Source organism: Catharus ustulatus, chromosome 1 (genome assembly GCF_009819885.2).
Source record: "Catharus ustulatus isolate bCatUst1 chromosome 1, bCatUst1.pri.v2, whole genome shotgun sequence".
In the NCBI taxonomy this organism is placed as follows: domain Eukaryota; kingdom Metazoa; phylum Chordata; class Aves; order Passeriformes; family Turdidae; genus Catharus; species Catharus ustulatus.
In genome coordinates this window covers 36,397,515-36,413,484 of record NC_046221.1, presented here as the reverse complement: position 1 = coordinate 36,413,484, position 15,970 = coordinate 36,397,515, and the positions used below count along the sequence as shown (strand labels likewise).

Below are 15,970 nucleotides of genomic sequence, written 5' to 3'. Positions count from 1 at the left end.
TTTCTTTCATTCAAGCTGAAGGCATTTTTACTCAATGCTTTTTAAATGAAATTGGCCTTTGTCCAGGATTATGGGGATATTCTGCTATATAAAAATTTCAGGGAAACTTGTTTTTAAAAGAGCCAATTCTGTTTATGCTGGTGAGAATCAGACTCAGCCCTAAATCCATTTTGCTCAGAAGCACTCCATTTGCTTTTTCTTAATTTAAAAATTACTTGAATCTTGCAAAAATTAAATTGATTAAGCTGCTGAAGGAAGAGATTATTTCCTAATGCCTCTTACATCCAATTTCAGGACCAAGGAATCAAAAAATGGGTAGGAGAGCAGCTTGTCCTAATTTTTCCATTTTGAACTATTTTTTTTTCAGTGTAATTGAAGACTTGGCTTTAGACCATAGTATATGCATAAAAAGAAATGTGCATTTTAGTGCCAGTTAAATCTAAAGAAAGCACAAAGTGGTAAAAGTTAAGTGAAGGTCATGTTGAGCCATGCATTATTCATTTTGTAGCCACAAACATTCCTAAAAAGTTGTAGTCAATCCACAAAAAAACACTTATGTCCATTTAGATTTTGCAATTGTTTCAGCACCAAACCATTTGAACATCAGAAAGTTCTCAACAGTGATTATGAACAGTATTTGTAGGATTTTTACCTGCGGATTTGGATTTCAAAATAGGGGAACACTCAGGAAACCCCATTCTTTCTGGGAGTGTAGGTTCTCACCTCCTCTCTTTCTGAAAACGACTGAAACATTTTTCTGTATGTTATGTACCTATTTGAACATACATATGCCAAACTAGATTCTGTGACAATCCAAAAAACTTCCTGAGAAGGTCACCAATCACCTCTTTTTCTGTGCCCCAGATTTTTGTGGTGAATAATCAAGAAGAATTGGACCGGTTAAACACTGAAAATGCATTAGCTTTCAGAAGAGATCAGAGATCTTTGTATTTCAAGGATACCTTTGGATGGCTCCCAGTCCAGGTGAAAATATGACTGTGGTCTCAGAAAATTTGTGAGTGTATGTTTGTTTAATTTTGAAATACAGAACACACTTCAGCTGTCATATAGAATCAATTAAGCAAATGGGGAAAATGTTCATTTTTGGGTACTGCCACAACTGTACATAATTCTTTGAATTTTAATTACTGAGGAATTAACTTAGCAGTGTTGCAGGTTTTGCTAACCTCCCTGTGAACCAAGTTCCACTGGTGAACAAACTGGAGCAGAGTTCAGGAAATTATGGTATTAAAGAGTTTTCATTTAATACAAAATAAGGCAAAACTCACCAGGGTACAAAGTTGCAGAGCTAAAACCCGGCAAACCAAACTCATGTATTTCCATATTGCTTCAAGAAGCTAAGATGAGTCCTGCTGAAGTTAACAGCAAGATCCTTATTGTGTCTGCTGGACTTTGGATCAGACACTGTATAAAACCTCTGACCAACAAAGACATAAAAACCTGGTTGTGGGGTCTGCCCCCCAGAACCCTTCACCTCTGCTTGCTATGCAGGCTGCTGCTGGTCTGGTTCAGTAACCAGTAACTGTGTGTTTGCCTGGTCAGCTCACCCCTCTGTATCCCGTGGATTACCGCTTGGAGGATGGGAGTACCTGCGGAGATGGGATCGTGCAGGATGGGGAGGAGTGCGACGACGGCAATACACTTGTGAATGACGACTGTATAAGTAAGTGACAGCACAGCAGGAGTGGCTTCTTCTCGTTGCATTAGCTGTACCAAGGGTGCACTGCTCTCTAAATCATACAGGACAGCTTGTGTGGTTTGTGGGACAAGTGCGCAGGGAAAGGGAAGCACAGTGGCCACAGGATGAAAACTGAGGCTTTCACGCCTGTGGATGGCACACACCAGCACAGGACAGAGGTGACAGCAGCACTTCTCTTGCTGAGTGAGAGCCCCTGCATTTAGGGGCCATATCCAGCAGCTGGTTTACACACACACCCCTTTCCTGGGGGCTGCCAGCTCTCTAAAAGCTGCAGCATACTTTTGCAGTGCAGCACAGCCCTTGGGATAGACACACAAGTTTGTTATTTCTTAGGGTAATATAGATCCTGAGTCCAGAAACACCCCTTTGGATTTTGTTATTCACTTGCTAGGAGAGGTGTCTACTCACTACCTTCACTATTAAGTTTAGATAACATTTAATTCATGTCTACTTCATCTTCCTTCCATTTTGCTGATTGTGGATAGCAAAGAGCATATAAGCATTTATAAGCATTCGAGCATCTCTGGCAACCTTCACTTCTCCCTTTCAGTTACTTTTACTTTTTTGCTCTGCTGTTCTCAGCAAAAGGATGCTTCTTCACATTTCAGAATGGTATCACCCAACACTGAAAGATGCAATTTTTTGTTCATATATGCCTCCGTTTTTCAGCCTGACTTTGAAAATGGGATGTATGCAACCATGACCTACACAAGTCTCTCCATCCACCACCATCTCCATAACCACCATTAACCTTATAACTTAGGAATCCCAGCCAGCTTCTCAATGACAACAGGAAAGAGATTTCAAAGGCAATCAGTCTCAACAGGTCTAAGGAGACATATAAATAAGAGCCCCTCTAAGCTTGCCTGACTGTACTCCAGAGAGACTGCAGGATCTCTCCTGTTTCCAGACATGAGAAAACGATTAAAGTAGAATTTGCAATCAACTGTGGGGAACAACCACGTGGGAAGACAGTGTTCATTAGTTCTAGTGCCTGCAAAATTGTGCGCTCTGTGTCTGAGGGCACATTGTGTTCTCTGTGCTGTGTATTGGGCAAAGCCTCGATGGAGGCCTTGCAATGCACAGATTTCTGACACTGATGTGACCCATCATTGAGAAATTTGGAAATGAGCACAATGTCATCATTCTTCTCCTGGAAAAGGCTAACAAAATGTTAAATGCATTGTATTGTAAGAAAAGCTTGTTGGTCTTACAAGCATCAAGTTCTGACAAACACATCCTTAGAGAAATTAATTAATCATTTCTATTTGTAAATAAGCCATTTTAGCCTCTTATAAACTCCCTGTTCCTGAGTATCTGTTTAATCCTTTGCCCAGCACCAATGCATTCTCCCAGATGTCAAAGGGATTTTTAATTAATCTGTTCACTTTAGAAAGTCCTTCTCAATAAGCTGAAGATACCAAAATAAAAGTCCAGTTGCTAAAATGACAAACAATCCCACAAATTACTGCAGCCTATATGTCAGTCACCATGAAAAAAATGTGACAAGTCCCACTCATGCTCAAGTCAGTAGGAGTCAGCAGTGGGAAAAACATGGTTTTGGCAACCTTTATATACCTTATTTTTTTATAGACAGGCTGCATAATTCTGTTCACATATGGAAACTCACAGCAGGCAAACACAGAGATTGGGCGGAATTGAGTAAATGTCTAGGTTGGGAATTTCAAACCAGTTAGCTACCTAAGATAATTTTTTTTTTTAAATTGTGACCTCCCCAAACCACTTATGTTAATTGTATTTTATATTACCCTTAACTTGTTTTGATGACAATTATTTATGGCAGTAATATTTCGAATAAGTGCAGTTGTAATTAGTGATTCTGTAGTAATTATTTTTAGTATTAATCCATTGGTCACTGAAATCAGGCTTAAACAAGCACATTCTTTGTAGTGAAGAGTATTGCTCCTCCTAAGACGGTCCTTACAGAATGCTTTCCCCAAAATATCTTGCTTTATAATTAATCCTTAAAAATCTAGTTCCATTTACTTTACTTGTTTCTTCTACCTATGAGGTGCCTGGAAGGCTTTTCTTAATTTATTTCTCACTAGGATGCCGCCGTGCTTACTGTGGAGATGGCTACAAGCACGAGGGGGTTGAAGACTGTGATGGGATGGATTTTGGATATTTGACATGTAGAACATACCTTCCTGGGTATGTAAGAGGAGGTCTTCACTTTGGTTTGGTGGGGTTTTGGTTGGTTTGTTTATGGGGGGTTTTGTGCGTGTGTGTTTTTCCTTTCTTTTTTCTTTTTGCCAGCTTTAAAACAGAGGAGTCTCACCCACTTAAACCTTGTTCCACTGGGACCACTGCAAGAAAGAGTCTATCAATTTTTTTCTGTATATCATTGACTTTAGGGCTAAATCTCATTTCACCGTAAGAAGTAAATGCCTTATACTGTACAAAATGAATGAAGGTCTCATAGACCTATGTTTACCCATTTCTTGCCAAGATTTCCTCATCTGGTCACATTAATGTCCAGCCATAACATAAGAAGAGTAGGAAAGACCACAAGAAGATGATCACACTGCAGGAAAAAAACACAACATCCAAAGCTTGACCTCCTGCTGCCCTTCCCATTACTGGGTACTCTAGGGGTGCATTTGCTTTTGAATAAAGCAGTCATCTGTCAGCTTTTCCAAGGCCCAGGGAATTCATTCACTAGCAGATGCAAAGTCCTTAATTTAAAACATCTGCTTACTGTTGAGTTGCCTTCTCTGCCTTGGTTCAGGCAGCTTCCTCTGGTCAGCATTTTGCCTCCAACAGCAGCACCTCTATTTAGCTGTCAGGTATTGTTACTGGGTAACAGGAAACATTTAATTTGCAAATTAAATTATGTGCAGAGCCCTCATCATTCAGGGAACAATAATGTGCTAATTGACAGGAATAAGAAACCACAGGATGTCTTTGTAAATGTAGTGTTGTGCTAATCCTTCCACTGTAATTGTTGGAGCACTTCTGGTATAAGAGATTATTAAAATACAGACAAAACTGAAACATTTTACAGAGACCTCATCTTCAGACAGTGTGGAGTTGTTTTCTACTGTGAAAACTATTCCTTTCCAAGAGTCTGAGATTTGGTGCCCAAGATAGCAACACAAAAGCTTGAGGAAAATCTTACAAATTTCACTTTGCATGTATATTCAAGCTGTGAAGAGCAACTGAGACTTTTTTTTGTATATAGTCTGCAAATTACCTGCCAAACTAAAGAAAAAGCTGTGAATCATGAGAAAGTGGGCCGAGTTTGTGAATATGACACTCCTATGGGAGTTTTACCCTGAAGTAACCTTTCCTCCAAGAACTCTGCTGCAACTGATTTTCCCATTTTTTACTCTTTCCAGCCCACAGATCCCTCCTCCTGTTTCACGCACCTTCTCTTCAGATTTTATGTTAGTCTGAGAATGTGGGTTATTCTAGGACGTAGTTTTAAATCTGCTTAGTCCACAGCTTGATGTTGTGGATGGGTTATTCACTTAGATATTCATAGCAATAAAAACTCATTTAAATTCTTATTATCAACTCTGGTCAGGTCTTCAGTAGGTAGAGTCACTGCTCAGTTTAAGTCAGCAGAAAGACAAAATCTCTGTTTTTCCTTGTTTTGCAAGGACTCTTCAATTTACTTTTATTTTTTTAATATTTCAAATGTGGGAATGTGTCACTTTCATTATTTCAAGTACATGAAAAATAAGTTAAAGGACAGGCACAGTCGTGCCTGCTGAAGCTGTTGGGAGTTACTGGAAAAACACTTAACTTAGAGACTCAGATATTTCATTCCACAGCTCCTGTGGGTGAGCACCAGGACCTTTTCCATCCACCCCCATGAAATGCTCTGGTCCTGATGCCAACAGGGATTTTATATTTTTTAATTGACATTACTGGGAGTTAAGTCTTCACTCATAGTTTCTTCTGGGCTCCTGTTTTCCTGACAGAGAAGAACACAGTCGAGCACTGATGAAAATTGCCCTCTTGTTTTGTTTTCCATATGTTGCTGCATATGTCTATTCTGAGGTTCTTCACTCCTACAGAGAGTTTCACCCAGGAGCCATGTAAGTGAACTATCCCATGCTTTGAAACTGAGATATTCTCCTTTATTCTAGGTCTTATGGAAAATTGCGATGCACTTCTTACTGCTACATTGACTCCACACAGTGTCGATACTTCACATGAGGGGAGCGGAGGTGGGTAGCATCCCACGTATAGCGGGTGCTAGGTGCTACACTATCACCTATCCTAGAAGGACTGGGACAGAAAAACACCCCACCCACCTCTGGGAAAACAAACAAAGACACATCATGCTGCTGATGGCCATTTTGAGATTTTTTTTTTGTTGTTAAATATAAATTTATCAGATAGGGACAAATAGGACCACTGCATCCTGTCTTAATAGAGAAATAAATGTCAAACAGTGTGTGCCAGTGAGATTTCCATGCTGTGGATGTGGATGGCAACTCGCTGTCCATCACAAAAGCAACATTAAACTACTGGAAGCTGAGTTTCATTAACCAGGAATGTCGTGTAACCATTACCTCGACTTAGCACTGTTAAACCCAAATATAATCTCTTCAGGGGTTTTGTCTTTAACCCTTCTCTGCATAAACACAAAGCATATCTTGGATGCGGTGTTTAGAGGGACTTTCTCTTTTATTACGATGTGAACTTAGCAAGTGTTGTATCCACAAGAGATGACTTCAGCAACTGTAAGGTTACCAATACTCCTTCATTGGTCAAAGGAGTTCAAGTTCTTTCAGAAACAGCAAATGAGCCAAATAAGCTGGTTAACATCACCTTCAGGTGAAGGCATTGTCTCTCTGTGTCTGTGCACTACAAGCAGTCACAGGATGCCTGCAAAACACACCACAAAGGACAACCTGAACAAATAAACTGTGAAATAGCCAAGAAGTTCTCTCCCAGGAGAAAATCAGACAAGGACGGAAGATAAAGAAGGAACATATTTCTGTATTTTCACCTCTGTGCTGAGCTGGCTGGGCTCTGCCTGACCCTAAGGGGCTGGGACAGCATGGTTTTCCTGCCTGAAACCATGGCCATGTAGACATTGTCTTCTCTCTAGTGTCCACACTGGAAAGTCTTTGCATTTGCAACCCCTTGTCCACCCAACCATCATCATTCAATTCTCCTCTGTGCTCCCTCCCCCTGTGCCACTGGCTGTTCCCACCACGGTCACCCCAGTGTGTGTGCTCATTTTTGTATTGCCCCAACACAGACCGTGGAGTTGTGTGTTTGTGGATGCTCTGTCATGCTGTGCAATGTACATGTGAGTTTTGGTTTTTGGGAAGATCTCTCAATTTATCAGCTCTGATTAGAGTCAGGGTAATTATACACTTATTTATTAGCAAGTAGTGAAGAGCAAATTTCACATGGAAAGTATATTAAATGTTATGTGACTAAGAGTCTGTAACAGCAAATGAAACCAGGAATGTGCAGAATTCAGGACTAAAAGCCTTAAAACTAGGCATTATTTTCATACAAGCCACTCTTTCCTGTTTTGTGGTAAATGCTGTACAGGACTGTGAAATGTGTGAGTTATCTGTGCCAGTGACAGCACTGCAAGCGCATCACTGATATTGGCACTTCTGTAGAGGTTGAAAAAAGGTGGGTGTTGTGTTATACTGATTATGCATTAAAGCAATCAAGAAACACATGCAACTTTTACCACCCATCTAGAAGACTTTAACTATGCATGTATAAAGTGATACCGGAAATCACCAATTAACAACAGAAAAGAAAGAAGATTCCTGTACTCTTCATGACTATTGCTTACCTGGGTTATTTATGTTGCTATGAAGCCAAGTCACAAGCATTTGTAGACCAGTTCAACTTTTTTTTTTTTCCTTAACTGAGGTCTTAATAAAAGGTCCAGGAGCCACTGGGACAAGAAAATTGCCACAAACTCTGGAAATCTGGGCACTAGCACAGCTGCCTTTTAATTTCCTGTGCTTGTGTAAGCAGCAGGTTTCAGCAGCATCACACCACAAGGAGCAGGTTTTGGGTTGTTGGGAGGCTCTTGAGGACAGATATGCTCCCGGCAGCACATCCTGTTGGACATTCCTCCGGCTGAACCTCTGGCAGCATCTGCTGGTGTTACCATCCTGGGCTTGGAGATACTTCATCTGAACTTCTCACCTTCTCCAAAGAGCTCTTCTCAACCCCCCAAAAGGCTGGAGTCTCTGAGAAGCTCGGTAATTTCAGTGGCCTTTCACCTTCAGTTTTCTGTTGGATTGTTTTTCATTAAAAGCTCCTACCTCCAAAGGACATTAGAATAACAAAGCTACGTGCATGGATCATAGAATACATAAACAGGAGATGTGATCACCCAGGTGAAACTACTGGTGCTGCACATGTTCAGAAAGGGGCCTGTCAGTGTGGTCAGTCTGGGGACACTTGCAAAGCATAGATTTTAAATGGACAAAGCAATGCAAAATATAAGGAAACAAAAAAAGGTTTCATACTACTATTACTGTCTTGTACCCCTCTGCCGATAAAGCATGAGAAAGACACCTGGGAATGTGTTAAGTATATGTGATTTAAAATGCTGCAAAAGAAATCCTTTGCCCTCATTTCTGACATACCTAATTCATCTTTAATTGGGTCACTTTCAGCTGGGTGATGCCTGGTCTGCTGCAAATTGTCTTCCCTCCTTCTCTGAGTTTGGGAAGTCAACACAATGTGCCAACACTGGTTCAAAAGTTAATTGGAATATTTCAGATCATTGGACTTTTGTAGCAGCATACATTTGTGGGAGAGTTTTCTAATGATTAGTATGCAACTCTAGGCAAAGCATTATGCCATGCACTGTGTTAATGTACACAAAAAAATCCAGCTTGCACTTAATATATGATGAAATATATGTAATTACCTACTGCGTATATTAGCAGCTCATGCCAATAAATTATGCTACCTTAGTTCCCCTACGTCCTTACTTCAACTTACTTAATTTTGGGTTTAACAGCATGGTTTTAAAATATAATTACCTAGTTTAAGATGCTGAGGAGGGTAAAAACACCTCCTTTCCCATGCCTGCTGCCTCTCCCTGCCCGGTGTGATCTGGTTCTGTGTGGGCACAGTGATGTATGCACAGCTTGGGAGTGTGACTGTGCATCCCTGCTCCTGGGCTTGCTGCTGCCTCATGCCCAAAATGACCCCTGCAACATGCCCTGGCCAGAGCAGCTCCACTTCCACTAATTTCTGATTGGAATCTGTAATGTACTTGTTTTTAATAAGGCTGTGACTGGGGGGATTATCTCCTCCTGCTACCTGATAATGTATTTACTGGCTGCTTTGTGACTCTGCATCAGAGGCTGAGCTGAGGGCTGTGAAACAGAAAGCAACAGCCTCGGGTGCTGATGGACAATGGGATGGACAATGGGAATGGTGATGTCGGCACCAGGGATTTGGACACTGCTGGAAACTGGTACCCAGACTTCGAGAAGAGGATTCCTTGCAGTAGGAATCTGCAAGTTGGTTGTCCCAAGGCTTTTGTGTATAACAGGGAGTTCCAGAGAGGGGCAGTCCTGCCTGTCCCCAGGGAAAAAGGAAGTTTATTGACAGACAGAGGATAAGTGAGTCTATTTTCTACCTGTCCTTTCTAAAAACTCAGCTTCTGTGACACTCACCTCTCAAGCACCCAAATGCCTATGCCATTTCTCCCTTCCCTTCAAATTGTTCAAAATCATAGATGTCAAGGCTCTCCTTGCCTGTAAATCTGGCCATGCCCCTCATTTCCTTCTTTCTTTCTTCTTCCTTCTAAAGACACCAAAGTTCATATCCTTTGTAGCCCCCTGAAAACTCTGCAATGCCCTTGCTGCTCTTCTGGGTTTCATCAGCTTCTCTTTCAGTCTCTCACACCATTCATTTTCTAACATCTTCTGCTTGTGACAGCCCTGCCATATGTCACAGCAAAACCCCTTGATCGTGGTCCTTACCCTCTAAAAACTATAGGATGCATTTCCCACTTCAGCTCCACTCATTTGTACAAGGAGAAAGGGAATTTGTGGTTATCCTTACACTGCAAGTCCCCAAGAACTGTCCTTGAGCACCAGCTGCTTATGAGGAACAACAGTAGTAAGTCCCCAGTTAGCTGCTTTTGGGGGCAATTCAATACGCTTGGCTGCCACATACAATCAGGAGATGTATTTTAAACAGGTGACCAAAATAAACCCAAGAGAAGGAAATAAGTGCTTTGCTGTGGTTCTTTGATAATATTTAATTCTATCATACACAATACTGCAAGGAGATGTTTAAAGAGCTGTTGGAAAAATGACATTTTAATTCACAAAGGGTAAAGCAATGAGACCACTTTCTAAAACACTTTCAAGTTTCTTCTCTGATAACTTTTGCCTAAGGAGATGGATATGGCAAAGCAAGGGTCTCTTCCCTGGAAACCATTCCCTTGCAAGGAAAATACATAATGATGGGCTATTGGACTCTGCCACAGGCAGCATAAGGAGCTGGCAAAAGGACAGACAAGTGATGAATGCAAAATTTGGATCAGGAATTCAGATCAGAGTAACTGTTGCTTATTAATCTGGTAAGAGACCATGCACCTTATAGACCATTAGAGCACTGCCCAGCCTTAAACAAAGACAGAAAAGGAGCAAAGCCATTTGTGTCTTTAATGAACATAGTCAGTGAAAAACCCCCACAATATCAATATGTCCAGTTACATGCACAGCAATCTGCTCTATGCAGAAAGCTGGTATCACTCCTGGAAAGGCCAGAGCAAAACCTGGACACATGCTTTCATTGCATCAGTAATTACTGGGGCCTTTAGGAGGATGGCCCTGAAACAGCCCAGCCAGGGAGGGCTGCATTTAAAAGGATGGCCAGGCCAAATTGTATTAGAGGAATGTACTCCTAATGGAAATTACATTAGTGGCTACTTCCCTCCCTCCGTCCCAGACAAAATCTTGGCACTTAAAAGGCACTGAGTTATAGCCCTGGCCTTTTACAGCTTTTAATTCACTTTGACAGTTTCCCTGAGCATCTGAGGGAGGGTCCAGTTTGGATGCATAATATTCTCCAGTGACAGGGAAGAGGGTTTAAACAGACATATTTTGCTGCAGCCTTCCCACACACTACTGAGCAAGTAGCCCTCCTGCATAGAGTGCTGCTCAGGATTTTCTTTGGAAAGGAGTGGGAAGGAGAATGATGGAGCTGAACCCCGCAAAGCCACTGATAGCAAAACCAAGGGATGCAGAAGGGCATTGCAGGGAGCAGGAGCCACTCTGGCCAGTGTGGCTGGGGTGGGAAGGGCCTTCATGCTGCCACATGTGCACCAGAGCATCTCATGTTCATCAGGAAAAGCTGTCTGTGGTGCTGTCCCCAGGGCTAATGCTGCCAGTGGGATCTCCTGCAGGGCACAGGGAAGGACAAAGCACTCCCTGAACTGTTCTGCAGGTGCAGCTGGGAGCTGGCCTGGCTGGTCTGTGAAAACACAAACACGGAGGCTCAACAGAGCAGGAATCTGAGTTAATGGCACAATAAATCAGGCAGGAGGAAGAGGAGGTAACATTAGCCTACTCACACAGCAGCATGTTTAGTATATTTAGAAACTTGGCAACTGATGTCCCTCTCTTAGCTGGTCTAAGGTGTCACCATTCAATGAGTGAATAAACTGACATCAGCATTAAATATAAGCTGGTGGCAAGGTGTCTTTGACCCTTGCACCAGGTGTGGAGGAAGCTTTCAGAATTCATCTTGAAGAGCAGTCAGAGCCCTATTAGGATCCTAGCATGCTCTGTAGGGTAAACAGGGGAGGGGGTGTTGGTGATTATTCACGGTCACCCACCCCGTGGAATTCCCCACTGAACCACTATGGAGTGCTGACTCACACCGTGGAAATGCAGGCATATAACACTTACAGTAATTTCACGATTATAAGCCGCACCTGAATATAAGACTCATGTTACAATACAGAGTGTGATAAAAGATATCTATTCTATCACCATCTGTTGAGGGTGGGGGCACTGATCCTTATCTCAATGGCAGATATTCTGCTAATGGGCCATCCATTGAAACCAGGCAGGGCATTGTTCTTTATCTTTTCACAACCCATCCTTCCTCCAGGGAGTCATTTTCTCCTAATGGCCCATTGAGTCCCACTGTGTGACTGATAAAATTATTGCATCCCACTGGAAGATGCTCCTGCCAGGGAGAAGAGCCCAGCATTTCTTACCAAGATAAAAACAGAGGTTTTGGGACACTAAGGGAGCCCCTTTCTCCACTGGACTCCAGAGGAAAAACGGATTTCTCCACATCATCACTGGACCTCCGGAGGGAAACTGCATCTTGTACAGGAGCACTGCTTCTACTGAATCACATCTGTCACTGCTAGAGAACTGCAGCCACCATTTAATGGGACTGCTACCAACACCCTGACTGACAGGGTGTCAGGTTGTACTCGGACTTTGTCAGGGTTTGGAGTTTGTTTCTTTGTAGTACTGTATTTCTATTTTAATTTCCCTAGTAAAGAACTGCTATTCCTAATTCCCGTATCTTTGCCTGAAAGCCCCTTGATTTCAAAATTATAATAATTTGAAGGGAGAGGGTTTATATTCTCCATTTCAAAGAGAAGCTCCTGCCTTTCTCAGCAGACACCTGTCTTTCTAAAACAGCAAGTCTTCGTTCTTTGTCCATATATAAGCTGCACTTGATTATAAGCTGCACTTTGGGTTTGGACCGAAATTGTAGTCAAAATGGTGCGGCTTATAATTGTGAAATTACTGTACTTTCTTCTGCCCTCCTAACCAGAACATCCTCAGTTTGGTGGAGCAAGGAGAGAACTGTTCAAGAACCCTATCTGTTCCCCAAACCTTTTGTGGGATCCCAGAAACTCTGTAGTGACTAATTTTGTTTGGAAAAGAAGAGCTACCATTGCTCCCTGCCTTGCTCATTTCAATTAACCATGTACCCCCTTAAAACTCATCATGCATGAGTTGGGAGAGGCTGTGCTGAGCCAGTCAGACATTTGTGGCAGGGTGTTTGGTGCTTCCCATGCCTTCCCCTCAGAGGTTATTTGACAGACAAATGGGGATATAGAGGAGCCTGGCAACCCTGATGCTTCACAGCAATGTAAATTTATTTTACACATTTCTGTTGGGTTTGACATTTTACCTGCCTGGCACTACTGCTCTGAGGACAGGATGTGACAAGAAAAAGAACATTGAGGACTGCTCAGGTTTTCAAGGACTGCTGAGGTTTTCAGTTGTTAGCAGATTTAAAGGGGAAGATGACTGATGAGAGGTGAGAAACAACACTTCAGGTAACTGAACAGTACAGAGCTGGCTGCTTGAAATGTGTACATTATGGGCCAAGATCCACAGGGGGACTGGTTGTGAAATACTATTAAATGCTTTAAAAGTTTAAACCTTGATGCCCCAGCACATTCATAAACATAAACCATCATAAACCATGTGGTGGCTGTAGTGACAAGTTACTGTTTTGCTGTCATTTGAGCAGAGCTTGGTTGCCAAACTGAGCAGCAGGCCCAAAGCAGAAGCATGGGACCAGTGGGGAAAAGCAGAATCTCACTGCTCTTGGGGGGCACAGTGAAGGACAGAGAGGCTTGCTCTGTGCCAGGACTTTTTGAGCAAGACAATATCTAGTGTGAAAGGCTGCAGGATTACAGCTTCTAAATAAAGCTCTGAGAGCTGTACCTGTTGCTGCCTGGGGTCAGCAAGCTCTGCCTCATGCTGCCTGAGACTGAGTTGTTACGCTGACTTAAAGACGCCAAACATTTGTCCTCTGCTCCATACTATCACATTATTTGAGGAGCAATTATGTCCTGTAGGTTTTATTAGGGAGTAAACATGTGGCAGGGACGATTAAACTGTTGATGGGCCTATAGAATAAATATCTTGGCATCAGGGAGTTTGTACTGGGTATTGGCAAGGAAGAAGCGAGCCCTAAGGGCATGCAATGATTGTGTTTATTCCTCCTGCATTCAGCAGTCTGTCAGGCCATTTGCAAGGGGAATGCCCTACTCTCTCTACCAGTACTGTCCCTGTATTTTGTAGCCCTGAGGATGGTGGGGCTACAGCTGCAGGGTGAAGAGAGCTAAAGCTTCCTGCAAAACCCCCTAAAAGGTGGTGAGGGGGTTTCTGCAGCCCTGTGGGGATGATGCCGGGTGGCTCCGGTTTCTCTCTTTGTTGCCAGCAGAGTGGTGTGCTTGGTGAGCACATCTGCATGTGAAGGCTGATGACTTCTTCATTGCTAGTGCAAAAATAAACGGTGGAAGAATTGCATCGGGATTTGGGATTTGGGAGTGGAAGGAGTTCCCCCTGCACCCTCAGCACCTGTGGCTCAACACACACCCATCAGCTGTAATTTACCAATGTGGTTATATATGTCTTATATTTATTTAGGGATATAAATGGGGCTTTCCAGACCCTCCCTTGGCTCCGCCAAACTCTGAAGCCTGCAAGAAACTTCTTTAAGGCAAGACTCCCTCAGCAGATTTTGTTGGTTTTTTGAAAAAAAAAAAGTTGATAAAAAATAGCTGTCTTTAAAAAGTTCAATTGGTGCAGGAATGTCCTGGTTTTATGTGTTCTTAGGCATCTCCATAGAGCAGAAAGCAGAGCTCCCTTTGAGATGGTCAGTAGACAAAAAAGATATTAATGTGGACAGATAAATCTTCTCCCTGAATAGATAACAGCTATATACTCACAGGCTGGGAACATTGCCTGATGATACAGGGTTAAGAAAATGTAAATTAATATTTAATTACTTTATCCAAAGCGGAAGAGCTTGGACAGGAGGGAGTCGTATTTCAGAAGGAGCATAGTCTGAATATATGAACTCTCCACACAAGACTCATGTAAGTAAACAAAGTGCTATATGAAGAAACTTCTGGGCTGGCTGACAAGAAGCATGTCCAAGTGCTTTGAAATAGTCCAAGGTTTTCCCCAGATTCTGCCCAGGGGCTGATTTGAGCCCCAGAGGAGAGCAGCCTGCTCAAGGTGGCTGGCAAAGTGTGAGTGACCAGGGATAAGTAACAGTGACTATTTATACACTGAGAGGGCACTGTAGATGGAAGGTGAGAGAAAAGACTCGTGGGGAAGGAGAGAGAATTTAGTAAGCTGGACTGAAGAAAATAAATAGTGAAATGTCCTGACATGATCCACTGAGTGACTGGGACGTTCAGTACATCCTGACAAGGAGAGAAGTATGTGCAAGAAGGTTCCTGTGCCTGGCTGAAGCAGAACTGTCAGTGCCTGACACCATGGTCAGGGGCACAGAAGGAAGCTGTGTGGGAGAGCAGGGTTCTTGCTCTGGATGAGGAAGTTTTTGGCAAGACAGCCTCTCCCAGACACCCCAGGGCTTGGAGGGATGTGGGTTTCAGACACCCAGAGCACTGTGCTGCATCCAGCCATGTCCTGCTCGTGGGGCAGAGCCCCTTGATTTGTTTGGGAAAGCTGGCTGCTGCTCCCTTGTGTGCTACACGGAGTTCTGGGCTCAGCCAGTGTCAAGTACCTGAGGCCACAGACTCCATGTTACACTTGGGAGAACGAGGCGGGCAAGGGGTGGTAGCAGAGCAGAGGCTGCTCTGCCCAGTTCCTCCCACTTGCAGGAAGAGGTTGGGTACCAGCTGCTAAGCAAGAAAGCAAGTGGAAAACTATGACCTATAGAAAACTATGTGAGGCACGTCTGGTCTCTGAAGACTACAGATGAGCTGGCAATACCAACACTGGAAACAGATGCTAAACTGATTGGAAATTATTTTGGCAGAAAGCCATAGCAGGAGCCCTGGTACACACAAACTGATGCAAAATGCATTTAGAAGTCTCAGATCGGTTTGATTTTGGGAGGACAGTGAACTGTTCTCTCTTTGACACTGCTGTAGGGCTTTGCACAGGCCATGCACCAATGGATGTAGCTGAAAGCAGTGAAGTACAGGCAGAGAATGCAGCCAAATGCTGCTGGTTCATACCAGCATCCACAAGCAGCATCTTAGTGAAGCTCTTTGGCTGACAGCTCTGGAAAGACACAAGTGTCACCAATGTCAGCTCCTCCTGCTGCAGGCAGAACTCATAGCAACATCTCCCTAGAATTGTGGGTAAACAATGAAAGACCCTGAAGAAATTTTATCAGACCTTGCAAGCCAGCACACCAGCAAAGAAATGCAGGCTGGTAAAAGGTGAAGGCTAGGGGAATGCCAGAACACAAAAGCTGAAAAAGCCTTTTCCCCTAATCCCCAAAATTGGGGATTGAGCCTGT

The 15,970-nt window shown here is 43.0% G+C and overlaps 1 protein-coding gene across 1 annotated transcript in view; it reads left to right on the top strand.

The window, feature by feature from the left end:
- The window catches only part of COLQ (collagen like tail subunit of asymmetric acetylcholinesterase), a 41,343-nt gene extending 32,676 nt beyond the window's left edge, over positions 1 to 8,667 (top strand). The window contains exons 14-17 of the mRNA XM_033053933.1: positions 865 to 984; positions 1,564 to 1,684; positions 3,790 to 3,892; positions 5,836 to 8,667. Of these exons, the coding sequence (XP_032909824.1) occupies positions 865 to 984; positions 1,564 to 1,684; positions 3,790 to 3,892; positions 5,836 to 5,905 (414 nt within the window). The 3' untranslated portion in view covers positions 5,906 to 8,667. The remainder of the gene's footprint in view (positions 1 to 864; positions 985 to 1,563; positions 1,685 to 3,789; positions 3,893 to 5,835) is intronic.
- The last annotated feature ends 7,303 nt before the right edge of the window (positions 8,668 to 15,970 follow it).